The sequence below is a fragment of the Protobothrops mucrosquamatus genome, unplaced genomic scaffold (assembly GCF_001527695.2).
Source record: "Protobothrops mucrosquamatus isolate PMUCROS unplaced genomic scaffold, P.Mucros_1.0 scaffold_310, whole genome shotgun sequence".
NCBI classification, from domain to species: domain Eukaryota; kingdom Metazoa; phylum Chordata; class Lepidosauria; order Squamata; family Viperidae; genus Protobothrops; species Protobothrops mucrosquamatus.
This window is the reverse complement of record NW_015386386.1, coordinates 727,677-755,050: the sequence shown is the minus strand read 5'-3', so window position 1 is coordinate 755,050 and position 27,374 is coordinate 727,677. Positions and strand designations below refer to the sequence as shown.

The following is a 27,374-nucleotide window of genomic DNA, read 5'->3' as shown; positions in this document are numbered from 1 at the left end:
TTTTGGAGAGACCAAATTGATGACATACACTTTGGATGTTCTGACCTCTAAATGTGATTTTGCAACTTACTCTTGTGTTGAAGAGGGCTTTATGTCCTCATTTCTTCCCTCTCCCCTTTTTATATAAAAGAAAAGGGCAATAAAAGAATAAAAGATTGAAGAGATGTATTGCACAATGCTAAACTATCAAAACATTATTCTTTTCGATTCTAGCATTTCCTGGCAACACCATCATTGGCAAAGCAAGGAGAACAGACTGCCCATTCAAGCTCAGCTGGAAGCACCTGGTTTTCACAACAGCTAATGCTGCTGGAGAAGCAGTGGAGACTGCAACGCTGAGAAGCCAAAGCCTCTACTAATCTCCATGCCAGCTAAATATGACCAGAAGCTCAACTATTCCATTTGTGCACTTCCATTTGGTATAGCTGTGAATGATATTGAATGATGGGATAAATCAAAGCTAATGATTAACAGACGCACAACCCTTTCCCTTAGATCAGTGTTTCTCAACCTTGGCATTTTAATATGTGTGATGGGAAATTCCAGAAGTTGAGGCCCACACATCTTAAATGGTAAAGGTTGCGAAACGCTGCCTTAGATAGTACTAAGTCCCTGAAGGTTTCTAGGTGTTTAGGATTTCTTGGTGACTAAGGAAACCTCTTAGATTACCGTGCTGGCTTGGGATAGTTCCACCCGGATATTGATCAATTGATTCTGAAGAGATTCCTTCTTGTGCAGCAGTTTTTCAGGGTAGGCTGGCTGACTCCCAAACATCTCTAGTTCCTGGTGTGTCCCCATCAGTGCACTCTCTAGACTCTCCTAGCGATGAAATGAGCATAAGAAAATACATGTTTGTTAATAAGGGCAGGTAATCCAGAAGCAAATTCAGGACTTAAAGATTTGAAATTGGTTGTGTTTTCTAGCTAAGAGTCTCTTTCTGGACTAGAGTACAGATAGTCCTCAACTTACCGCTACATGTTTAGTGACTGTTTGAAGTTACAACAGCATTGAAAAAAAGTGATTTATGACCATTTTTCACACTTACGACCATTGCAGCGTATCCATGGTCACATGATCAAAATTCGGATACTTGGCAACTGGCATGTATTTATGACGATGGCAATGTCCCAGGCTCATATGATCACCTTTTGCAATTTTCTGATGAGCAAAGTCCATGGGGAAGCCAGATTCACTTAGCAACTGTGTTACTAACTTAACAGCAGGGATTCATTTAACAACTATGGCAAGAAAGATTGTAAAATGGGGCAATACTCACTTAATAATTGTCTTGATTATCAATGGAAATTTTGCTTCAGTTGTGGTCATAAGTCAAGGACTGCCTGTATGTATATTCGTACTGCTTCTAAGCTTTGGAGTCTCCCTTTCATTGTTTCTAAAATGTATGTCCATGGATTTATTCCTATTTCTATTATTTTGAAAATCATTAAATTTAATTGAACTTTTCTCATGTTTTAGGATGGAAAGCTAGTAAATTTATGAGAAAAATAGAGTTGACCTTTATAAATTTCTTGGATAAGGACTTTTTCTTAAGCAGAAACATGACTATAATCAGGCTCTGAAGGAGAAAACAGTAGTTTATAAAGCCCTGAGAATTTAAGGGTCTATAATCAATATTTCTGCAATAAAATTTATATTAGGGCCAAGCCAATGTAATCCCCAAGGCCTCTTCCAATTCCATGTCCCAAAGTCACATGAACTGATAACTGAAGCTGCTTCAACCCTGGCAATGAGGCAGCAGATTAGCTGGAGGGCAGAAATCAGGCAATGTAGAAAAATAGTTCTGATATTTTTCGGCATCTAACTGAGGCAGTTACCTCAGTACAACCTGATCCGATATGGTGGGAGCAGCAAAATGTTAATTTATTTGTACCTCTGGGCATTTTATTATACACATCGATCGTAAAAGAATTTGCTGTGAAAAATTTGTAAGTTGAAATTGCTCACTTCTCAGTTATATCAATTGAGATATTCAGAGTATTGTCTCATTCAGTTGTAATGGATCTAAGTACTTGTGCCTAAAGACCCAAAGACCTTGCATGTGTTTTAACAGTTATCTTTGAAAGAGGCGGTTATCAGCACCTGCTAAAGAAACTTAACTCAGAAGTGTACAGACAGTTGCCAGACTCCATTTCTCTGGAAAGGTGTTTGAATCATTGCTTATCAAACAACTTCAGGGAAAAAACTGAAGTTCTGCATTCACCTGGATTTTGTGACAAAGACTGTCTTGGTCACCTCGGGAGTGACTTTGGCTGAGAGAAAACAGAAGGAACACCAATCCTGTTGCTTTCCTTGGACTTCACAGTTTTTAGCACTATCAACCATGGTATCCATCAGAATTAGCCATCTGACTAAGACAGGTTCAGCCTATTCCAGAGAATTACTGTTTTGTCATATTGCAATTATTTCATATTTCTATTTTCAATTTACACAAAACTGCTGTGGAAAATTATTTGGGATATTAGCTGAACTATTATCATTACACAGATGACATTTTTCATTTAACACAGCTGACATACTAAATGTTTTGAAACACTGAATAATTGCCTGGATGAAAATCAAGAAAAGAAGCTCAGTCCAGATTGAGATCAGAAATATTATTTGGGGTGGTTGCGATTTTTTGTTCCAGTATGGGTTACACCCCTTGTGAGAGTTCGGGAAAGCAGTTTGGAGTGTTCTCAAAACTCAGTGGTAGTTTTATCACCTCATAAAACCACCCTCCTTTGAAATAGATAGCCAATGCTCAATGTTACATGCTCTGGTAAACTTCTGATTAAATTATTATAATGTGTTTTGCATGGTTCCTTTGAAGATGGAAACTTTAGTTATTCTAATACAGAGCTGCCAGGAAATTAACTGGGATTGTTCAATTCAGACACAAGAAATCAGTGCTTCATCAGCAAGTCAAATAGCTGATATTACTCTTTAAAGATTTGAATGGCTTGTGGCCAGATACTTATAGGAACACCTCTCTCCCCATAGGTACTACTATGAGCATTCTGGTTACTTTAAGAGTCTCTCTTTCAGGTATCCCTGCCAAATTGAAGCCAGGCAAGTAGCTTTGAGAGATGGGATAGGGCAACTCAGTTATGGGCTTCTAATTACAGAATATCTTTCCTGGGTATTGCATCTGGTGCTTATATTTGATGGCTGAATTTAGGTTTTTACTGCCTTTGTCTTTAACATTTGCTATTTTATTTTATTATTGTTGTTTGGTTTATAGTTTTGTAATCAACTCAGAGAATTTTCATGACTTGGGAGATTTAAAATGTTTATAATACTTCACCAAATTACATTTTAATATTTTAGTCTCCTAGCTTCAGAGAACTGGAAATACTTCTATTAAATATAACCACTGCCTAGAATATGAAATCTTTTTAAACATGCTATGAAAACTTCTGGGAAATGAGGTTCATTCACAGGAGTTGAAAGCAGCTTGTCTATACTACTACTCTATTTTTGTGATTCATGTCCATTACCTTTTCTGCTCGGAGCTGCTGTACCAGTCTTTCCTGTTCTCTTATCACCTTGTTTTGTTCACAGAGTTTTCCTAGAAGCTTCTGCCATGTGAAAAAGAGAGAAATAAAACATGAAGTCTGTAGTAGATATCAAGAATGAGAAATATAAACTTTCAGCTGCTTTGATGGCGATCAATTAGATCCCACCAGAGGCCTGGTCTCAACTCCTGAATTCCAAATCCATGCAAGGGAATGTACAAACAATTAAATCAGCGTGAAGACATGTGCATTGAGTAGAAAGTAGAGAGACAAATGGAAAAGAGATTGCACAAGATTTTTGATGGAGGATAATCAAGAGCCTTTATAGCTTTGCAGTCTTATTAGCAGAAAAGATGGATTATCTAAAGATGTGAAATGGAAAGAAAGAATCCCCACAAACCTCAGGGAATGCAGGGTAGACAGTGGTAACAGGATGGGAGATGGATTGAGTAGGCAGATGACAGTGAGGAAGAGGTGTTCTTACATCTGTGTGTTGCTCATTTATCTTGTAGGTGTGCAGCGTCTCTCTATATGAGTCAGGAAAATGAGACACCTGAAAAAATAAAAACAGGTCATTGCTACTCTCTCTATCTTGATGTTGTCATAATAAGCTCCTAAGGAAATCCAAGCCTGCCTCTACTTAGTGGATCATTTCACCTTCTACATGTACATATGGTATACACACATACATTATCAGATTGTACAACTATTAGATTTTCCTTGAAGTCTTTCTCAAAAGCAACACATAACTGAAGGAAAACAAGGGATATTATTACAATGTATGATAATTATACCCTCCCATCTAACCAAAGATTATTTGCTGCCTTTGAAAAAAAAGTTCCTCTACTTTGTCAAGGAAAGCAACTTTTCCAAATCTGATATTAAGAAAATGGCTCTTTTGCTTTCAACATAGAAAGGACAGTCAGGGTTTATAACAAAGTGTTGCTTTTTTAATGTAATGACTGGTCAGATTTCTGAAGAAATTAGCTCTTCTACATAACACTCCTCTACAAGTGTTAGATGTGCAACTATCAGGCAATTACACACATTGTGCAATAAAGCCATAGTTTACTTTCATGATCACTGCATCTACATGTCTAAAGAGAATTAAAGATATGGGCCATTCTCCCTGCCCCTCTAGAATTTAGGATGATTACGGGGAGAAAATTAAAATTATCATAGCTACTATGGTGCAAAATAGTTATTCTACATAGATTTTAATGCATCTCATAGTTAATATACAAAGCAAGAATGTAGCACAAAAAACCCAAGAAGATTGTTTGCTGGGGTTTGTGGGACTAATAAAAATTCTGTTATGGATATACATTGCATGATGTGAATGGCTGATAAATAGATTGTTAGGTTCCTGACTTGTTAGAAACAGATTGATCAGGATAGTTTGACTTTTCAGCTAGATTTAGTTAGATTAACAAGAACTTTTAATGAGAGCAGAGAAAGACTAGTGTTAGTTTAATATCAGATCCTGTACTGAATCACAATAATGAAATGTTTACCAAATGGATTGTATTCCAAATTTAATTGCTGATTTCAAAATTGCAAAAAAAGGGTAATATTTTTTCAATTTGAAGATGCTTTACATTATAGCCAGATCTAAATTTACAAGCAAACCAATATAACATAATGCAAAAAATTAAGGAGATGGTTTTTTTAACACTGCCTTTTTGGTGTGAGCTTTCATAATCACACCTAAATTTTACATTTTTTTTCTCTCTGGAAAAATGAAGTTGCTAATTGCACTTATCCCCAGTTGTATGAACAAGTATAATAGTGTGTTACCCCACTCATTCACACACACATAACCGTGGTTTAGTGAGTTTATTAATATTCCCCAGCAATTCCCTTTACCAAAACCCAGAACTGTCCCAGTTCAAGTCCACAAAGCAGTTGAAAGTAGCTCAAACAAAATAACTCCACCAGACAAACTTAAATCCACCAGACAAACTTAAATCCACACACAAGATAGCTCATGAGGCAAGAAAAGTCCAGAGTTTCTAATTCCAAATATGGTGTCAATCCAGAGTGAGGCAGGAATCATGACGACCAGAAACAAACACGTTCCCAGCAATGCCTTTATCTGTCTGCTGTGATAGATAGCCAGCTTCCAGTGCAGCCCATCCAGATGGGTGTAGCCTTCTCCTCTGGAGTAGTCTGGCTGACCTTCTCTGCTCCTGCCTTTTTTCTGCCCTACGTGTTCTCAGATCAGGTGCAGAAGGCAGTTCCTCTTCTTCTTCTTCACTGGTCATCTGCAATCACAAACTTTCCCCAGCTGGGGCCTCAGCCAAATCCCTTCTGGATGACTGTTCAGAGCCATCAATCAACTCAGTTCCTGACATGCTAGGAATCAATTCATCCTCCCCCAAGCTGACATCTACAGAGGTATCTGGGGAATCCTCCAAGGGAGTTATCATAGATAGGAGAACATAGATTTAAAACATCTCCATGCATGTACAAAGTACTGGGGCTTTGATTGTGACCCTGCACCTGCCATCTTGTAGATTCTGACATTTCTCTGTGGACACCCATGGCCAATAAGCAGAATTAGAGGAAACTCTCACATACACACATAACAACCCAGGTTTGTTGTTATGTTCCATTATGGCCTTACTACATAAAGATAAAAGGTTTTCCCTTGTCCAGTCAAGTCCAACTCTAGAGGGTGGTGCTCATCTCCTTTCTTAGTCGAGGAAGTCAATGTTGTCCAAAGACACTTTTCATGGTCATGTGGCCAGCATAACTATATGCCGAGGTGCATGGAACGTTGTTACCTTCCCACCAAAGTAGTGCCTATTTATCTACTCCCATTTGCATGCGTTAGAACTGTTGGGTGGACAGGAGCAGGGCAAGTAACAGGAGCTCATCCCATCGCCCAGGCTGTCAGCTTTCCAACTGATAAGCTCAGTATTTTTAACCACTGAACCATCACATCCCTTTGGCCTTACCACATACTTGGCAGAACTGATTAGAATGTATTCCCTAATGGAAAAGGCGCTGCTGGGAAGACAAGCCCAATCCACAAAAATAATGCACCATGCTTCTATTTAACTATTACAACATCTTAAAACATATTTCTTTACTACTTTTAATACCATTTAATATCATTACCAAAGGATTTTACATGCACTGAAATCTGAAAAAAGCCACTGCTTGTCTACATAAATAAAATGACTAAAAGGCCTGCCTTAGTTGGTAGTATTTTCCCATATTCTTGTAAAGGTTATGCAACATAATAATATCTATTTTCAGGTTCTCCAGTACAAGTAGATCAGAAAACAGCAACATATAGCCCTCAAGGATTCATGACCTATTTTCAAAACCTTTAGCCAAAGACCAATTTAGACTTCTAAAAAGAACTATCTGCCTCTTCATAAAACCTCATATCTTGGAAGAAGGTACCAAAAAGGCCCTCCCTAACAGGGGTATGAGAAAGATCAAATGTGCCCATCTCCTTTTCCTTATGGCTTTGCTTCAGTTCCATTCACCATAGGGTTCTTACTCTGAGAAAATGCATATGTTAGCAGAAAAAAGGCATCATGCCCCTGGGATTATAAGAATGTCTCACCAAATACACAATAATTCATTTTCTCATGTAACAAACAGACTGAACAGAACTCAGACTGCTCCAAATATATTCCTCCTAACCAGCAATTTTAAGCAATGTTCCACTGCTGTTTTCCTTATGTAGTGGTGCAAACCCATAAAAATATATTTTAGTACTAAAAGTGACAAAACAAGTATTGAAGCCAAAGACAGAGATTAATGGTAGATGGCTGGCAGTAATTGGGAGGAATGTAGCTCTAATTATTCTGTTGTTGACTGTATTGCTCAATACACAATGAACAATGCCAACCATAGAAAAACAGAATCTCTATGCAAATCTAAGACAACTCTACCATTAGAAGGGTAAATTACTGTGGAAAACCTTACCCCTCCTTCATGTACGTAAATATAATTATAGACGTTACTGTGCTTAACCACTTTCCAGAAGTACCAGAATTTATGTAAATATGATAACAAAGATTTTTTCATTAAAAAAAAAACCACCTAATCAACTGGCAGGTTTTCTCCTCTAGCAGAAAATAGCCTGACAAGGATTTTTTAAATGATGGTTATTGGCTGTAATTCCAGATCTTCTACATACATGTATTGAGAATTTCATTAGATAAAAGGAGCTGGCACAAGATGTGCATTATCAGAGTTGCTTTCATAAATCTCAAAAGAAATATGTGGATTTAAACCATTTCAAGAAAGCCTCCTCTCTTGGAGGCCCAGGGGGCATGGATACCACAATGAGTCTATAAACAAATGCTACTGTGGGATGAAAAATTGAATGGCCACCTCACAGATGGTTGTGGAGGTGAGGCATGGAACAATGATACTGGGATGGTTCTGCCATGCAAAAGCAGCTGGGATGTCATGGTTGATGGCAGAGCTGCTGTGATGTCTTACTTGCAAGTACAGCTGAGCCCTAGGAGAGGAGCTCTCCACCATTCTGTTCACCATACTGATCAAAGTCTCGCTCTCGCTCATCTGTGGCAGATAAGGAAAAACAGTCATGACGCTAATGGAGACAGAATCATTTCCATTCAAGCTTAAACTTGTGTCGTCCCTAAGATAAATGTGGAAATATCTGGATCAGTAGCTCAGATCTTATAGTAGATTGATGTACCAAAATGAAGCTCACTTTATGATAATTGTTAAGGCCTTGCAGGTCTTCAAAAGGGTGGTGAACTTTCTTGAGATTTCAACTGAACAGTCTTTTCAATAAAAAGTTGTTAAGTAAAATGGCCCTGCATTTTCCTTTGTCAGGGAGAAATGACCACTTCAGTTCACTTGATAATAAATGGCTTCTGAATGGAATGGCCAATTGGGGTAGAGTGGTCCCATCTTAATTCTTTGTTGAGGTGAAATGATGTGCCTCCACAAGGCAGCTCGTCATCTCAAGGCAGAATGACAATCCTCTATGAGAGAAAGCACCTCATCAAGGCAGATTGCGGACAGTCTCCTCTTAATTCTTTGCTGCAATTTACATGCACATTGTTATTGAATTATATAAATAGCAGTCATGGAGAAGGGGAGCCTGGTTGGAGAGAAAGACTTAATCCTGCTCCTTCCAGCTGACAAGAATTCTTACTGTAGAACAGAGGTGTCAAACTGGTGGCCTGTGGGCCGGATGCGTCATGCGTAGGCCACGCCCACCCCGCTCCGCAAAGGCAAAAAACATCGCAATATGTCACTATATGTCACATGATCGAGTTTGACACCCGTGCTGTAGAAGTACTAGACTTCACTGACAGGATAACCTTCCATGGTATTTCCCAGAGTCTCTCCATTTCCATACAAAGTCAATTGCTTAGGCAATTGGGCTAGTACACCATCCTATGGTTTAAAATGAAGGACATTATATTTGGGGAATCATATGAGATTATCTTTCTGGGGTCGGGGGCAGGGCTTTTTTTCTCATAGAAGGCTCAGAACGGAGTTCCGGCACCTTTTTTGGATGGAACCTTGTAGGGTAGGCAAGGCGGGTTGTATGACGTGTGTGAGTTCCGGCACCTTTTTTTTTTTTTTTTTTTAGAAAAAAAGCACTGGTCGGGGGAAACTATGTATGTATGTATACACAGCTGTATGTTCTCCCTCCCCATACCCATCTCCTTTATTTTATTTGAAGCACCAACACAGTTGATCCATGTTTGGATCCACTACATTTTTTTTTCTTTTGGCCCCTCCAAAACAGGCATTTACCAGTTTGAAAATGAAGAAAGGAAGAAAGTTACAAACAATTCTTTCTCCCATGGAATTGCTTCAGTCATAGGTCTTTTGGAAACTATAGCGCAATCTGTTTCCTCTGTGGGTCTAATAGGAGCTTGGTGGGCAAAGATTATGTTACAGAAATAGTGCACAAAAGGAAGATTTCAACAGGAAAGGGGTTGTTCAAATGGTATGCATGCAACTCCCATTTCTACCCTTCAGTATTTTACTTTGGGAGCAGCATTTTACTTCTTTAACAAACAAACAAACAGGTGTTGCTATAGGAAATAATTTGCTTCTATTCTGAAAAAAAGCAAAGGAAGACTGCTGCTAATCATGACTAGCTCTCTCTCAATCTTATGCACCATATCGTACCTCCAGTTCCCTTTGCCTATTCAATTTTTCATTGGGGAAAAAACCCTAGACTGCTCCAAAATAGGGAGTAGCCCACATGCTTCCTTAACCATGCAAATCAGCTTTAAATTGATGGGTAGACTTTTATTCAGGTATTTGGCCTGACTAGTTACTATATTGCCTCTCAGAAATAAATGTTTTAACAGAACAGATTATTTAAATCTTGAGTATTGAGATGCAGAAAGTCTCTAACTGATGATGTTATTTAGCAAACAACCAAGCTCAGAGAGTACCAAGAAATCCACAGTTCAAACCTGAGCTACAGATTTTTGTTCATTTAGAAAGCTTTATTTGTGCACATCCTACTGCATATGGTAGTATAGGTTATTTAGACTGATCCTGGAGGAAGAGGAGGTACTTATGTAGGGTTGTATCTTTCTCATTTTTTAATTCCTTCTAAATATAGGTTTTTATAGAAGAAACCTTGTATAATAAAATAATCATTGCTTACACAAAACCTCAAGGATAGCTAACAACATATTTGAATAAATCTTCATTCTTCAAGAAAAGTCAACAGGATTACATCATATATTCTATGTGCTCACAAGGAACATAAACAGAGGTTCTGAATCAGTCGCACTTAGAAAAACAAACCACCAGGGCATAAGAAAAAAAATGGGAGCAGAATGCACTAGGTGATTATGGTAGAATCTTTCTCCTATGGTCCAAAGTGGAAGAAGATGGAAAGCTTCAAAGGGGTTTGCAAAGTTGCAAGGTTTAGAAAACAAAAATAAAGACAGAGGGGCAGAATGCCACTACCAGAAACAGTAACCAAGTAGTTTGGTTTCAGTCCAACCTAGGCACTCACATCTTCCAAATTATTGTATAATGGTGGACTCTGACGCTGAGAGAGATCGGTTTTAGAACCAGCACTGATTCATGCAGGCATTTTTCAGGCTAGTATCAGCCAGCCATTGTATTACTAGCTGAAATTGTCTGCCAGCATTTTCTCAAAAGGCTTTGATTTTGTCTGGTGTTTTTCAGAGGGGATTGGTCAGCAATTGTGCCTTAACGCCATGTAATATGCTGAGACTACTACTGAATCTCAAATTTAAGTTGTAGGGAAAGTTCTTTGGATTATCTGCTTGATGTATTAGTTACCAAAGTTAAATGTGGGCAGATAGCCTTCCATACGGTTATGATAAAAACTGGATTTTATGTGGTAACCATATTTGAATTCACCCGTTCCTTCGCATACATACAAAGGTACAGGTTTTCCCTGCCAGTCATGTCTGACTCTAGGGGATGATGCTCTTTTCCAATTCACAGCTGAAGAGTCAGAAGTGTCTGAAGATGCTTCCGTAGTCGTGTGGCCAGCATGACTATATGCTGAAAGCATCCGGAACACCATTACCTTCCCACTGAAGTGGTGCCTATTTACATGCTTTGGAACTGCTAGGTTGGCAGGAGTTGGGGCAAGTAATGGAAGCTCACTCTGTCATGTGGGACTTAGGTCCCAAACTGCAAATCTTTCGGTCGACAAACCCAGCGTCTTAATCGCTTGGCCACAGCACCCCTTTCTCATATATATACCATATATTCTGGTAGCATACACATGGGTACAGAAATGTAATCTTAAGTATTTTATTCTATTTGCCTCGATTTTCTGCATGCAATATTTGATCAATTCATGCTGCTTACATTTTGAGAGACTGAAAGATTAATAAATATGTTAGGATATTCCAATCCACTTTACGAAAGCATGTGTCCTAATAAATCTGTTGGGACTAAAGACTTTGCAAAGCTGAAGAATCCAGAGACAACTCAGTGCTATAGGACAGCAGTCTCCAACCTTTCCAGTTCAGTGGACTGGCAGAAGTGGTGGTAGTGGGTAGAAGAGGGGATGGTTTCGCACATACGCACACTCGCCCACCATTTCCCTGGCCCAGTTCCCAATGGGCTGTGGCCTGGCACTGGCAACTGTAGCAGGACTTGGGAATAACTGGGGAATAATTCCCCTGACAACAACATCACACTAAAGATAAGACTTATGAACTTGCCTTAGGCATTATGATGTCATTAATTAAATTGGAAATTTATATGAGGACAATATGACATTAATGTTCATAGCCTGATAGAGAAGGCATGGATTAGATTTCATACTCTGTACATGTTTAATTCTTTAGTTCAAACTGGACAAATCAATTTGCTTAGTGCCTGCTGAGACAAACAAATATAGCAGCTAATTCTAGTTGGGATATTTGTGGCATTGCATGATGATTCTGATATAGCTTAGAGTACATTCAATCTGCTTGGAGCTCTCTTCAAGTAATTCTGATTGAGGGAGATGAAATACAATGATGCAGGATCGATGTTTCTTGCCAATAGCTAAGGTTATTGGCAATGAAGAAATTGTTATGCATGAAGCTGTAGGAACAGGTAGAAAATCCAATGTCTGATAAATGACAACAATGAGACAGAAAGATGAAGGAATAAAAATAATTTAGATTCATTAGTGTCTCTAAGGAACCAGGTGGGCATTACTAAGGATGGGCGACTTTGTAAAGTTCATTTTCACTTAATCTACAATGTTCATTTACATTCTTAACTTTATTATGTCCTGCTCCTGCATTTAAATTGTAATTTAAAAATATATATATCACAGGAATGTGTGTGCATTTTTCTTAATATATCTTTAAAGATTTTCACCTGCTGGATTGTGGTTTTCTGCATATTTTTCTCCATTATATGCATTTCTGCAAGCATTTTTAATAATAAATATTTTCCTAATATGCAAATGATTTACAATTATATAATCTGTTTTTAGTCTTGCTTTACCTTAATACATGCAGCCTACCTCAAAATTTTCAGAAAGTTATTTATATTAGCATATCATTGTGCATTGAGACAGTTTAGGGGATGGGGAAACTGAAATTTATCCTCCTGACATTTTGTGTGCTTGTGTGTGTGTGTTGCAGTGTTAATCCAGAAAATAGAATTTAGAAACCATTGGACTTCTAACCTTTTGGTACATCTGTCAAATTAGTATACATCTCTCACAGTTGCTTTGAAGTAAATGAAAATAAATGTATGCATCTTATTTTCAGGGTTGGGTGGAGGTGAACCCAGGTTTTTCTTTTATTACAAGAGCCCCCCTCTTATTTTTACACTGTTCCTCAAACATTGACAGGTATCCAAAATTGCATTCATTCTAAAATTAGAAGAGATCTATGGCTGCTCAAAGATTCAGCCTGGAAATAACTTTCTATGCTTATTATTCACAGTCACCTTATTTTAAAGTCTTTTAACTCAACAGTATCATTATAGGAAAAGAGGTACTATTCAGAGTCCTCCATTTGTATGTTTAGACTTCTATACTGCTTACAGATTCTAGAGCAGGGGTGTCAAACTGCCGGCCCGTGGGCCGGTTTCATCATACCGGAGCCGTGCCCACCCCATTGCCGGCAATGGCGAAAAAGCTCCAATACGTCGCACGACATCACGTGACGTTGCGAGTTTGACATGCCTGTTCTAGAGTAAGTGATTTTTTAATGCACCTCAGCTGTTTGTTCCTAATTTGATAAAATGGGTTGCTAGAATTCTGGACTGTAGTACTTCAACTTTTGGGTGAAAAGCCATTTTTTTCTATTACATATAGATCCATTTGTTAAACCAGCATATTAAAAAGTGAACACCAAGATTGTGACAGTTCATATTGCAAAAACAAACAAATATACAAATAAACAAAACCCTCCCTCCCTCCTTCCCTCCTGTGTAGTTCAGTGTGCTAAGACAAAATATTAGTCCCAAGAGAATACAAACATCTCAAGATGGTGCAAGATTTCCTAAATATTATTTCAGACCTCAAGTGAACTTCCTTCCCTACAGCAGTACAATCCAAGGAAAGTTTTACCGCCTGGATCTGCCAAACATATAAACTGCTTCAAGAAACAGGCATTCAGGAAATACTTGTTGAGCTGCATGACTGAGAACTCTAACCAACTTCTGTAGCTATTCGCATCAGAGAGAAACCACTGAAAGCACAGCCAGTGCTAGATTTCATGCACCCACTAGCAAAGTCAGAAGTGACTGTACCGACAGAAGAGAATATTTGTAGCTCAGGGTTGAAATGTGAGGACCTTGGTACTCTTTGAGTTTGATGGTTTTCTTACAAAGATTTCATTATCAAATTAGATAACATCATCACTGCACTGATGATGTTACATAGTTTGGTAATTAAATATCTTCAAGAAAACCAAGCTCAGGGAGCACCAAGGACCCCCTAGTAGTGACTGGGTCAGATATTCATCTACCATTTTTCTTCCACAGGGTCTTAAACTGGAAGCTCTAGGACAGTGGTTCTCAACCTGTGGGTTGGGACCCCATTTGGGGTTGATCGACCATTTCACGGGGGTCGGCAAGCAAGGCTGTCCGCCATTTTTTTGTCCGCCTTTTTTTTGTCCGCCATTTTTTCCCCTTTTCCGGCGGGTGCCTTACCTCCCTTGGGCTGGGCCAGCTAGTGGTCGGCCTGCTCCGTCTCTGCCGCTTGCCAGCTACGCCTCGGCCGGCGCAGGGGGCGGAAACACGCATGCGTGGCGCTCCCAGGCAGGGAAAGTCCTCGACTTACGACCGGTCGGGTAGTCCTCGACTTACGACCGGTTTAGTCCTCGACTTACGACTGGTTTAGTCCTCAACGTACAACCGGTTTAGTCCTCGGCTTACGACCAGTTGGGGTCACGGCATTAAAAAGGTTGAGAACCACTGCTCTAGGACAATTGGGGCAATGGTCAGAGCTAAACCCTGCTATTAAATATACCTCTTGCTAGGCAGGTTTGTAGGTAAGGTAATCCAAATAAACACCTACCTTTGGTCTTGGTGGGGAGGTGTGTCCCTAGGACAATAATAAATTTTAAAAAGCCAATCTTCTGAGGGGAGGAAGAATGTATCCATGTATAGGTCAAATGAAAAATAAAAGTACTAAGACAGAGAAATTTTTCTACATTTTTTTTAACCAGTTCAACTGAGAAAGAATTGGCTTTCAACATTTCATTCAAAGGAGAAAAACATTTCAAAGAAATGTCTGTGGTGTTTAAAAATGGCTTTTTGAAATTCTCTACCAGATTTATGGGCAGAGAAACCGAGGGGATGATTTTAAAAAATTCTCTAGGGAAAAAAGAAATTCCCCAGCAACTTCTTGAGGACAAGATGCCCTCTTAGTAATATTTTAAAAATATTCAGTGAGAGGCACTCCTCATAATGTCTTCCCTCCGAGAGATGATTACGCAAGGGAAAGCACAACACTCACGTACACCCTTTGGCTACCTCCCAACTACATATTTGACAAGAACACCACATTCCTCCACCCATGTGAATGTTTCGGCAGAATTCTCCTAGAAAATCTAGTTGGAATATTATGTAAACATTCTGTAACCAGGTATGCATTAAAGAAACATGTCTTCCGGCATATGAAATCTACAGATCTCTAGACAAGTAATGTATTTTTTTTAGTCTCCCAAAATGAAACATTTATTTATTTTTATATATTTATTTATTGCCCTCACACAAGGAAGGCTGACACAAACTGAGAACCAGTAGTGCTAGCATAGCATCAAGAGATATTAGGGAAAGGGAAGGAGGTGCAGAAAAGGGAGGATGACACAGGTCTGATAACAGGACAGGAGGGAGATGGGTTTGGCAGGGCCAAAGCTGAATGTGTGGGGAGTAGTGGAGTGGGGAGAGGGGGAAGGAACACAGCCAGCTTAGCCTACCTGTTGGTCCAAATACTCTAGGTTTCTTTGCAACTGAAGGTCTAAAAGTTCATCCTATCAGGAGCCATTAGGCATGCGGCAAAATGGAAACACAAACATACAAAAACAACGAACACAAAGAAGAAGCAAAAGCAGTTAGGTGCAGCTTAACTAGAGACAGGCAAAGAGCTTTCCCCATACAGCAAAGGGAACATTCACAGACTTCCAAGCACTTTTAAAGAGAGAAGATAAGTGGATAATAGTTGTTCAGCAATCTTTTCAGATCAGGAAATAATCTAACATTCATTTCAGGGACTCCCAGAGATCCCGATAGCCCTGAACTATCATCAATGCTCTGTCCCCAAGCCTTGCTTGGCATCTTATTGTATGGCTGAGCGTTAACAGAGTGGCCACATTAATCTAATCCAGATCACTCTATCTTGTTTAATATGGCCTGGGTTTGGCAGGCTATCAAGTCATATCATTTGATCAAGTTATATTACAACATAAGTTTTTACTCCTTCCCCCTCAAAAGACAGCTTTCTGAGTCCACATGTGTTGTTAATTGAATTCAGGACCTCAAAAGCAATTCTTCTACTCTTGCTGTTGAAGCTACATTTGCTGCCAAGATCAACATCTTTGCAGATAAGACAAGAGAAGTAGCCTTGAAAGCAAAGAGCTGTGGTGAAATGTCTCTTTCCTCTGTTTCTGCTCAGCAGGTACAATAGTGTTTACATATGATGAACTCTGAACTGACCCATCATGCCCAGACCTACTGGACAACAGGGAAAAAAAGTGTGTGGCTCCACTACAACATGCTTCTGTACAATCCACTGCGGTCATGCAGCTTCAGAGTCATTACAAGAATATGGCCCTTGTCAGAGGGGGAAAAAAAAGGCTGAGGTTGGAAACAGAGCATCTGTGATCAGAAAGAATGTTCCTGACCTGCTTAGTGATACCACACTCATCTCACTGCATTTTTAGTTCAGCCGCATGCATCTGCCTTTGTGCATAGCTCGTGAAAAGGCAGGGGTAGTGAGGGAAGAAGCTGCGTGCAACAAGCACCTTAAATCCAGTCCAGGATTTACTGGTTGCTTTCAGGTGTCAGGTAGGGTCAAAAAAATGTGGCATGGAGCAATGAAGTTGGCACTTTCATTTGGCAGAGTCCCAGTCACAGTGTTTGTTGCCCCCACCACATGGATCCTCCCCCGCAGTGGAATAACCAAACAGAGAATTAGAATGACCAAGGAAAAACAGCATATAAAATTAGCCAATAAGGGGAAACAGAGGTTTTATCATGTATTTTTCCACTTCTGTTTTTGACTCCCTAATTATTTTTGTGATAGAGAAAATGACAATAGAGAATTAAAAAGGACTAGTACTCTTCACTTTTTGCATTCCCAATTCTTTGGGATACCATCCTGATTCCAGAATGGTATCCCATATACAATACCAGAAATACATTCCTAGAAAAATTTTTTATGGGCATTCAGCCATTGGGAAGGTGCCACTTGTCACAGGAAATAAAACAGTATTTTCCATCTAGAGATCACCATAGGACTGGACCAACCATGAAAACAAGGCAAATGCTTGGTTGAAGTGAGCAGCAAGAATAAACAGCTCATATAATGAAAGCCATTGGTGGAGCTGTTATCTTCAACATGCAGGCAGCTTGCTATGCGATCTGTGACTTAATTGCAATTTTTCCTCCACTTTGAGGTAGAAGTAAGAAATGATACATCTCAATAATCGTTGTTAAACAGGTGGCCCATTCCTCCCTAAAATATGGAAGATAATTTTGATGGAGATATCTAAGATATATTCCATTTCCTCCTCTCTCTTACAGTCAATGAATTAGGGAGGTGTCTGTGCCATTTCCAAATGTTATATGGAAGTTCTGGACTTTGACAATGTTTTGCCCCTTGTCACTTTGGTAACAGAGCTTGGGTATCTCCATCAAAGTCATCTCCACTTTCTCTATACATATTGGACTTTGCATTCTATCTCTCCTTGCAACTGTTCCTGGGTGGTAATGTCAATGCAGCACTGATGTCAACTGAATGAATAAATGAGGACTGAGTATATGCATAGGATTTTTTTTTCCTTCTCTAAAAGTCACATGCTCAATTCCTTCTTTGCTCTTTGAAAATACATACAAACTATGGTCAACCAATCATCAGCAGTCAGGCTAATGATTAAAATTTTCCACCTGTTCACATAGTCATGATGCTTCCAGGCTGATCTCATAACTAACCCTCATAACCAACCAACAACTTTGCTGCTAAGGCAATTATTCCACTTCTGAATTAAATAATAGCGTTAAGAAAGAAAAACACGTTCACTGGTGAAAGAATGGACAGCTTACCATTTTATCATGGACTGTAGGGGATGCTGGATAGTTGAAGGGAAACATTCCTGCAGGAACAGGCTTTCTATCACCAAGGTAATCATACTGGGCAAACAAAAGGAATGTGTGTGAGATAATTATATCACAGTATTATTACTAGATATTTTTCTTACGTTAATAATCTAGTAATAACAATGACCTTCCTATTGGAAGAAAAAAAATATCAAAGTCCATTAATTAAAGTGGTGATCATCTATAGAAACTCCTTGAAACTGAAGACTGGACACAAGACAAGAAGGTTGGTTTTATAAGCAGAGCTAGTTTGAAATCTATATTGTAATACTACTTTGTTCCTGGGATGATTCCCTCTTCTCTTCCATTGACACTCTCTAATTTGTTCTGCAAATCACACTTATCAAGCCACAGGGTGTAACCACAAAGATGAACACTTCGTCTCAGATCAAAAACTTGTCTAATCTACTACCCTCTCAATTCAGCTAACATGACACTTTCCCTCAGCCTTAACTTGCCACTTGGGCACCATATTTCAGCTGCTGGAGCTTTATACCTTATATTTAACTTGAATTAGGGCTCAGCTCAGATCCCTTACATTTATTTCTGAGCTATGTAGAATTAAGAACAGATGGTGCTAGCGCATTTGCCGGCTGAAATGCTCCTGCTTCTGACTGTCTAGTACAGGGCAACTCTGGCCCTTTTATGATTTGTGGATTTCAACTCCCAGAATTCCTGAGCCAGCCACAAGTCATAAAGGGGCCAGAGTTCCCCACCTCTGGTCTAGAGCAACCTTAACATATCTGAGATTGAGGAATAATCAGCTGATAACAGAGAATGTTATTTAAGGTCAGCTTCTCTAAGTATTGCTTAGAAATGACACTTTGCTCATTCCTGCCATTGCTTCAATTCTTAATTAGATGTCTCTTGTGACCTGACTGATCAATAAATCTCCTTCACGTTCAACAACATCTTCCCTCCTCTATGCAGCATAAACAATACATAAATTACAGAGATAGGGTTATTATTAAAATCGTTTATACCCCCTCCCCCACCCTCACTTTGCTGGGTATCTACTGAAAGATGGCAGAGCTATTTGGAGGAGGGAAGTCTCAAAGGAACATTACCTTTGGGGAACTGACAGAGCGTCTCATCATGTAACTCGTTGGCTCGGCATATATCTCCTCACTCCGAGAAGGCATTCGTTCAAAATGGGCACTGGGTGACCTTACTGGAGAGTAGACTCTGGTTCTATTGTAGGTTCCTTGACTTGGTGAGCGGGGGACTGATCGCGAACGAGGCTGAAGGGACATCCTGCGCAGGGACCCTGAGGCAGCATCTATTTCATCATAGTACACTGGCTGCGGTGTGGGGCCTGGGATCCAGATGGGCACATCTTGCCTGCTATAGCCAGGCTGTTCTTTCCACTCCCTCAGCTGGAATGTGCTGTTGTTGCGGAAGGCGTGGCGCTTGTCCTCCACAGCCCACTGAGGGCTCACACGTTCATAGGCAGGCATAGAGCAGATACTGTCAGGACGCACACCAGGTGGATAGTACTGGTAATCCTCCGAGTACTGGGGTGAATAGGGAGGGTAATAATCAGGTACTCTCCGAGACATTGGGAAGAATCTGTTGGGGCTACAAGTCCCAAAAGAAACAAAAAAGGAAAACATTTGGTTTTAGGATTTTCTATCACTATTATCTTAGACTACCATCTGCTGAACAGCACTGATATATTTTTCACATATTTCTGTGTGTAAGACTGGGAGAAGCTGCAAATTTACATTTTTATTTTAAGCCCGAATGGTGCCTTCTTGTCTCCAATTGTTCCACTATATTGTTTGCTTGTGTTTCTTAATTTTTTTACTCTTCATAATTAAAGTTGTGAAACATTCCATGTTTCCTCTCCTGCATGTGAGCTGCCTCCTTGAGTAGCAGAGTATACATACATGTATCAGGTTATGATAAATAGCATGTAAAAGTTTCTAAGGTTCAGTTAGGATAAAAGCAGCTTTGGTACTTGTGCTACTCTGGTACTCTGATTTGTAGATTCGGATAATTGAACTGCCCCAAATCAGTGAAGTTCACTGTCCATGTCAAAAAGTAAACTTAAGAGAGGAAAGATATTCATCTCTTTGAGCTTTTTTGCTAGTATTTATTTTCTCTCACTGGGTATTTATATTGTTAAACTGTGTTTATTCCTAAAGGGTACTCTGAAAACTTTCTAAGAGGAGCAGCTGATAAACAGCTTTTTTTAAAAAAAATACAATAATAATTAAATAATAATAATTACTTCATTCCATGCATGATCAGGAAAACTGATACCAAAGACTTTTCCTGCTTTTCTGGGTGCAAGAATACTAAATACAAAACAATTGTGCATTTTTAAATAACGTATTCCAAGACACCGAGAGAAAATGATGAGCTTTTTTGTCAGAAAAGAAACTGAAATTGTTACAGCCTCGTGTATTAAAGTCAGAGACAATTATTCAGGGAAGAGGGAACGGTACTACATATAAAATACCAACATCTTTCATGACCTTAGATACTGATTTAAGTCTACAATATACCCTCTTTTTTAGTATTTAATGAGGTGTTTCTAAAAAAAGTTTTGTTTTTTTTTTAAAAAACTTATATGTCTTATTTGTGTCTTGTGTGTTCAAACAACTCACCTATGGAGATCTTCAGGTGGTGGGACTCCACGGCGCAAATTGACCCACTGTTGCAACTGGGTCATGGAGCTTTTTCTCTGAGCAATCTTTTCCGGATTAGTGCGAGGTGCAAAGCTCCGACGAGAGATAACAGTATCGCCATCATGCTGTGGAAAGGCCATGCTGCCAGGACGAGTTGGGGATGAATACTGCCAACCATTTGGCTGTGGGGTTCTCTCCACTCCAGCTGGCACACGAGCTGCTTCAGGATAAGGGCTTCCAGGCTCCGAGGGTGTATCTTGATTGGCAATGCCATTGGTTTTCACCAGTGCCTCTTTCTTATTTGCAACACGTTCTGGTTTTCTTTCAATCTTCTCGGAACCACGTCCATCACCTTCTCCTCTGGTTTTTGCTTCCAACTCAGCTTTGGCAAGCTCCCTGGTAAGAATACTGCGCTGGTGATGATGATGATGATTTTTGCTAGGAGGAATGTTCTCACAATCAGTCTTTTCATGCCTGAGAAGAATCCACAAGTTGAAAAGAGCATTCATTACCATAGTTTAGGACTGGCATATCCTAAAGAAAGAATTCCAGATTATTGTGGGTTCTGATCATCCTCTTGCAAATTATTGATTGAATCTTCTCATGAACCTACCATTTTTCACATTGCCTTAAGGCTATATTTATTCTAATTCCACTGAAGAAAGAATCTTATAGCTATAGAATGACTTTTGAGTAATGCCTTATGAGACGATGAATATGTTAGTATTTTACTAGCTTTGCTGCTAGCATCTTTCAAGTTCATCTGAAATTGAACTTAACAATAGATGTAACACCTTATGCATTGTGTTCAGCAGGGTGAAATGTCTAAAACCAGTCCTAAACCACTTCCACCCATCTTTTGAACAGCTGACCTTTGAGTAGGTGGGATTTGAACCCGAGCAGCCTCGCCCATGGCTTGAATCCAGGATTCTTGTTCTTCATTGTTCTCAGCACTGAAGAAATAGGTCCGGATGCCAGCATGTTCAGCCTGAGGAGAGAATGACTTCTTGTGATTTCGTGGCATCTCTTCCATCCAGCATACAGTTACCTGCAGAAACAAAGAATATAAAGAGAGAAAGGGAGATAAAAAGATCCCAGTGAGTGTCTAGAGAGTTTACTCACCAGCAATCAATTTTATCTTCTTTCCCTTAGGAACATTATAATTTCACCAATTTTTAATTTCATGATTGTCAGCTCTTATCTTTAAACAACATTTGAACTTGTTCAAATAGACAGTGCTTTGAAACAGAAGAGTAATTATGACTATCCTTTAAATGGAAGATTATCCTCTTTAAAATTTTGGCACAAACCAACTCCACTAATTCTAACACAAAGACATCACCTCTGGCCCTCCAGCACTATGTAGAAACTTTTGGGTATTGGACGAAAGCTCTCCCCTTGCAGGACATGCATAAGTCAAAATGTTTAAGTGGAACAGCATGCAAAAAACTGGTTCAACTCAGATTATCTTGGTGAAACACCTTGATAATCAATTTATGGTAGGGAGAACAAAAGCTACTGCCAAGTGGCTTGTTATAGCTTATTGATCTGAATTAAAATAATGAGACAGTTAACATAAATCCACCAACATTAAACTTCAGATGATATAGATTTACTGTTTTAAGAATAGTTCCTAGACATTCAATATCTCTTCCTAACACAGGCAAGGAAGAAAGATCTCTCAAACTTCCCTAATTTTTCTAAACATCTTCATTTACAGCATTCCAGATAGAGTGTTCTTCCACCTGTAACATTTCAGTGTTATCCCATAATTTCTGCCATCTTTTTTCTTATCAGAGGGACAAATTAAAGAGGGATAGATTTAGTGGTAGAGTGATCTTTGAATGTCAATGCTAGGAACTGTCCATAGAGAAGTACTCACATTCCATTTCCTTGTGGACTTTTAATAAGATTACATCAGCATAGTTGTTGACTTAGAGAAATCACTAACAGGAGTACTCAACCTTCCCTAACAATGCTATCTCAGCATTTGGGACATAGACAAAATTTGACTGATCTCAGCTGTGCAGTGCATGATATTCTGTTTATTTTCCCCCATTCCCTCAGCATGAACCATTTCTTCATCAGGTTAAAATGTAACAGAGTTTAGGAAATCACACAGAGAGCCTTTTATGTACTTCATTCGTGAGTTTTGATATGTAAAAGCTGAAGATTTTCAGATAGAAAACCCACAAAGGAAATATTATTTTTGAAACTGAAAGTCTTCAGCTCTTATACAACTAAACAAAAAAGAATAGGCATGTATATTAAGAATAGTAATAGAAGCAATCACATTTGATTTAAAACTATCTTAAGAGGCTACAAATCCAGATCAAAGTATTTCTAGAATTTGCTATGTTCAAATTCTTTGTCTGAATTTAACCAGCTCATTTGTAGTGTCTCAATGATCCTGAAAAAAAAATCCAGATGTTTTAATGAAACTTACTAATCAATATAACAAACACAATTGGGCTCATATATTACGTATTTTATTATGTACATTAAATATTCACAATAGAGAATGAATAACATAATTTAATTTTTGTTTATATTTTCCCAACAGTTTTGTCTCACAACTAATTGCCACTCATTGACTAACTGCTACATGCCTTTTTGATTTTCACTTTGTTGAGCTAGATATTATCTTCCACAAATCACTGAGTGAAACCCATCACATGAACATTTATTTATGTACAAGTCATATAATAGCAATGAGTTCAAGATCTATATCCTCAGTGGGATTTGCTTACATAGCTCTGTGTTTCCAGTATTCTCTATGGTTTAAAAATACTTCTAGGTATTTCATTAGACAAAGGGATTCAAAATTTCCCCAACCACAATTTCCTTAGGAAATGATTGCAGGTGAATAAAGCATGCAGGATAATTTTTACCATTGGCACTTCATTTTTCCTTTCTGGCATGCACGCATGCATTTGGAAACAGAAGGAAAACACTACCTATTTGGTGGCTGGGTGATGTATTGCAGACCAGTAATCAGAAGAGATCTCCTGTCCAGGGGATCCTCACACAGAAAAACAGGGAAGACAGAGAACAGATCAGCCACACCCAATAAGCAATTCAATGGGGAGGAATATCAGCAAGCAAAGCACACCAAGAGCAAAGGTGGTCACTGTGAATGGGTAGTTGAAGCAGAATTGGGCTCATACTTAGTGCTTTCTGAGCTTTAAACTGAATGGTCAGCTTGGTTTTCACTGAACTTGGGAAAACTATTCCTTTGCATCTCAGCCCATGGAACAGCCCTCAGCCAGTTGTCTCAAAGTGCGAGAGGAAAATGTAGGTTCAATTATTGCAGCAATAGGACATGATGTAAAATAAAAATTTCTAGAAACTATAGGATGAAATCAAAAATTATATTTGTACATCTACCTATTTAGCACATGTAGATTGTCTATGTGAATAGTCTATTATACCATTACATTTTTTTCTGAACATGAATTGGGAGCACATAATATAAATTTTGGGTATCTTGCCATCAATATGAAGTTTGGAGAAGATCAAAACTGTACTTTCATTTCCTTTTGTTTTCTTACAAACAAATATTGAAAATCTAGGCACATTACTTCAGAATAATTCCTACTGCACTCTAAAATTTACTTCATAAGCTTCATATAATATGGAAATATGATACTCTTCTCTAAGATGTTCCGTACATATTTATAGACTCTGAGATCTTGTCTAATGCAATGGTATCAGTGGAACTTGGTGGGAAAAGTTGTGCCAGAAAAAGAGTTCCTGGATTCCTATCACTCAAAATCAGCCAAGGTGTCCTGAAAAGTATGTTTACATGCTTATGAGCTTCATTAGGTGTCCCCAAACCTCTTTTAAATACAATTTCTTTCTTCTATACCACTATTAGACATGTAGGAAGATTTACAAAGAAAACCAATGTATCAATGGTTTCCAATCAAAACCAATTCATCATCATTAAAAAGGGAACAAATATTACAGAGCACAGTTTTGAAACATCAAGAGTGAGTGGTTTCAATGAGTAGAAAGGAGTTAGTGAACAATATAATGGGCAGGATGGCAATGAGAAAAGTTAAGTGGTATGTAACATGTAGATGTGCAACTACTTAAATCTAATTAATTTTCATTGAGTGTACTAGAGATTTGTTAAAATTTATTTTTATTAAGAATTTGTTACAGCATAAAAGCAATACCAACTTAGGAAAAAGTAAAAAAAAGATAGTGAATAGACAAAAAGAAAAATAAGGAGAAGAGATAGAAAAGAAAGAACATATTGCAATTTTTTTTTGCATATGAAACAATCTTCAAATATCCCTAAATGAACACATATTTCCTAATCACTCCCACAAGATCTTTCAATACTCCAGATTTATTCAATAAACATTACATGATCTATTTGACTATATCTAGACTCACAGGAATTAATATCCATCAAGTGAAAGGGGGATAGAATGAATTTGGAGCTAAATCTCATAGAATTTAGGAGCTCGTAGAGTATACATTGTACATTGACATCATACATGCAGGTACAAATGTACGCTCTAGGAATCCAACACGTTTTTAAATGTGTGATATAAAGCTGTTTCCCTTCTAAATAAAGTTTCTACTGGGTCCAGTTCAGGTAGTGTTGTTAGCCTAAGATACATTTCAAGTAGCACAACAAAGTATATTTACATATCCATGAACACTATACTAGGAGCACTTCCACTCTTTACTGACCTTAAAGGTATATTTTCTGCTGATGTTATCCGATGGCTGTACAGCTGCCACTCGAAAACTGAGAAGTGGGATGCTGCCCAAGATGTTTTCCTCCTTCTCATCTACATGAAAGAAGAAGGGAGGGACAAAGAATTAGACAATATTCCTTTATCTTAGTTAACAATTGTTAAAATGGACATCCATCTACTTCATCACCTTTGGAACTAAGAAACAACCAGGAACATAGGGTAATTTCCTGGCAGGCAGGCAGGCAGGCAGGCAGGCAGGCAGGCAGGCAGGAAGGAAGGAAGGAAGGAAGGAAGGAAGGAAGGAAGGAAGAAAGGAAGGAAGGAAGACTTGAAAACAATCATTTTGGAGGGAGTGGGATGGAAAAGCTGTGCCTAACTATTTATCTACCTATGAAAGATGCCCCCTTGCCCTGATGCATTCATGCTTGTTCATCTTTCCAATTCAGACCAGGAAGCGTTCACATATCCCTGTATGCATATCAGTTACAGTTACACTTCACAATACTGTCTAGTTAATTATTCATGCCCATCATCTTTTCCATCTGCTACCAGAGAGAAGGCCCAGACAGCAGGATTGTGGGAACCAATGGTTACAGGACATACTGATATTGGCGGGCTCACAATTTGACAGGCAGAGTATGGAAAAATAAAAGAGTTGCATTGGTGGTGGGTGACATGGAGTCTGCTTCATTGGAGTACTTGCCAGAGTAGAAAGCTGTGTATAAATTAAATAAATATATATGTGCTGCAATGTCATGCATGCATCTTCACTGTCAGATCTTAATCATTCCAGTAAGTCCAAAGGAAAGAACAACTAACAGGATATTACAGAGAATATTTAATTTCTATTTGATGACATACAATAAATTAATCCCAAGTTTGTGAAATGACAATATCCAAATCATCTGTTTTAGAGAACTAATTAAATTCCTAGACCAACTACTAGAAATATCATGCCACATACAAAAATTATCTATTACTAGTGAAGAAAGTCTCTCTAATTTCAGCCTTTATCCTATTTTTCAGACTATGAAGATATTGTTTGAATTTATAATTTTCTTGAGCTCAGTAGTAAATTGAGACTCTGCAAGAGAAACTCCTATTTGCAGCAGACTAGACTCCTTTTGTAGTTGGCTCCAAGCATCACAATCCTTTTGTATTTTTCTTTTTAATCAGGCAGCATTTGTCTCCTCCAAAACTGAATGCTTTTATTTTGAATACTATATTTAAAGTTTAAAAGGTATTTTATTTTATTTATTTTGCTTATCTCCTGTGAGATTAATTTATCTCCCGTGGGTGGAAGAAAAGGCTGAAACTTCTTGCCATCCCTGTGCAACATAGGAACAAGTGGCACTATTAAAATTATTTCCTTTTAAAATATTTTTATTGTTTAATTGCCAGAAAGGCAGCACAGATTCTGAATTATCAAGCTCCCTCAAAGTGGAGGTGAGGACAGAGTGAGAAGATTCAGGAGACTTCTGGAAGAGCAAGTCTAGGACCTTGAATCTTTGATCTTATGGATTCAGCCATTCAACTGCAGTATTGCAAAATGGAAAATTAATTGCTAGGTAAAATAGCTAAGGACTTGCTGGGGAAGGAAGGAAGGAAGGAAGGAAGGAAGGAAGGAAGGAAGGAAGGAAGGAAGGAAGGAAGGAAGGAAGGAAGGAAGGAAGGAAGGAAGGAAGGAAGGAAGGAAGGAAGGGTGGTCATCATTCATGTGAGAAATTCTTCCTATGTATTGCTGGAAAACTATATTGTTTGGTCAGAAAGAGTTAACAGTACATTTTTATTATTACAAAACAATATTACAAAAACATAAGAATCTTACTAAAGCAGATCAAAGGACCATCTCATCCAGCATTCTATCCTCACAGTGGCCAGCTAGGTAACAGGCAGCCAGTAACACTTTTAAACTTTTCACTTGTACTTGTACTTCCTTGTATTTGGTACTCAGAAACTCTCTTGTCTTGTGGATTTGTAATCCACAATTGGCAGAAAGAGTGCATCATAGGCCAACTATTTTAGAGAAGCAATCTAGAACTAAGGAGAAACTTCCTGACAGTGAGAACAATTAACCAGTGGAACAACCTGCCTCCAGAAGCGGTGAATGCTCCAACACTGGAAGTTTTTAAGAAGAGACTGGACAGCCATTTGTCCAAAATGGTATAGGGTTTCCTGCCTGAGCAGGGGGTTGGACTAGATGACCTTCAAGGTCCCTTCCA

At 38.6% G+C, this 27,374-nt stretch overlaps 1 protein-coding gene across 1 annotated transcript in view; it reads right to left on the bottom strand.

Moving 5' to 3' along the window:
* PLEKHA6 (pleckstrin homology domain containing A6) overlaps positions 1–27,374 on the bottom strand; it is a 128,043-nt gene that overhangs the window by 23,760 nt on the left and 76,909 nt on the right. Inside the window, exons 6-12 of the mRNA XM_015832159.1 lie at positions 25,145–25,245; positions 21,282–21,425; positions 20,417–20,910; positions 18,872–19,382; positions 4,000–4,068; positions 3,498–3,578; positions 670–819 (exon numbers count right to left, since the gene is read on the bottom strand). Of these exons, the coding sequence (XP_015687645.1) occupies positions 670–819; positions 3,498–3,578; positions 4,000–4,068; positions 18,872–19,382; positions 20,417–20,910; positions 21,282–21,425; positions 25,145–25,245 (1,550 nt within the window). The remainder of the gene's footprint in view (positions 1–669; positions 820–3,497; positions 3,579–3,999; positions 4,069–18,871; positions 19,383–20,416; positions 20,911–21,281; positions 21,426–25,144; positions 25,246–27,374) is intronic.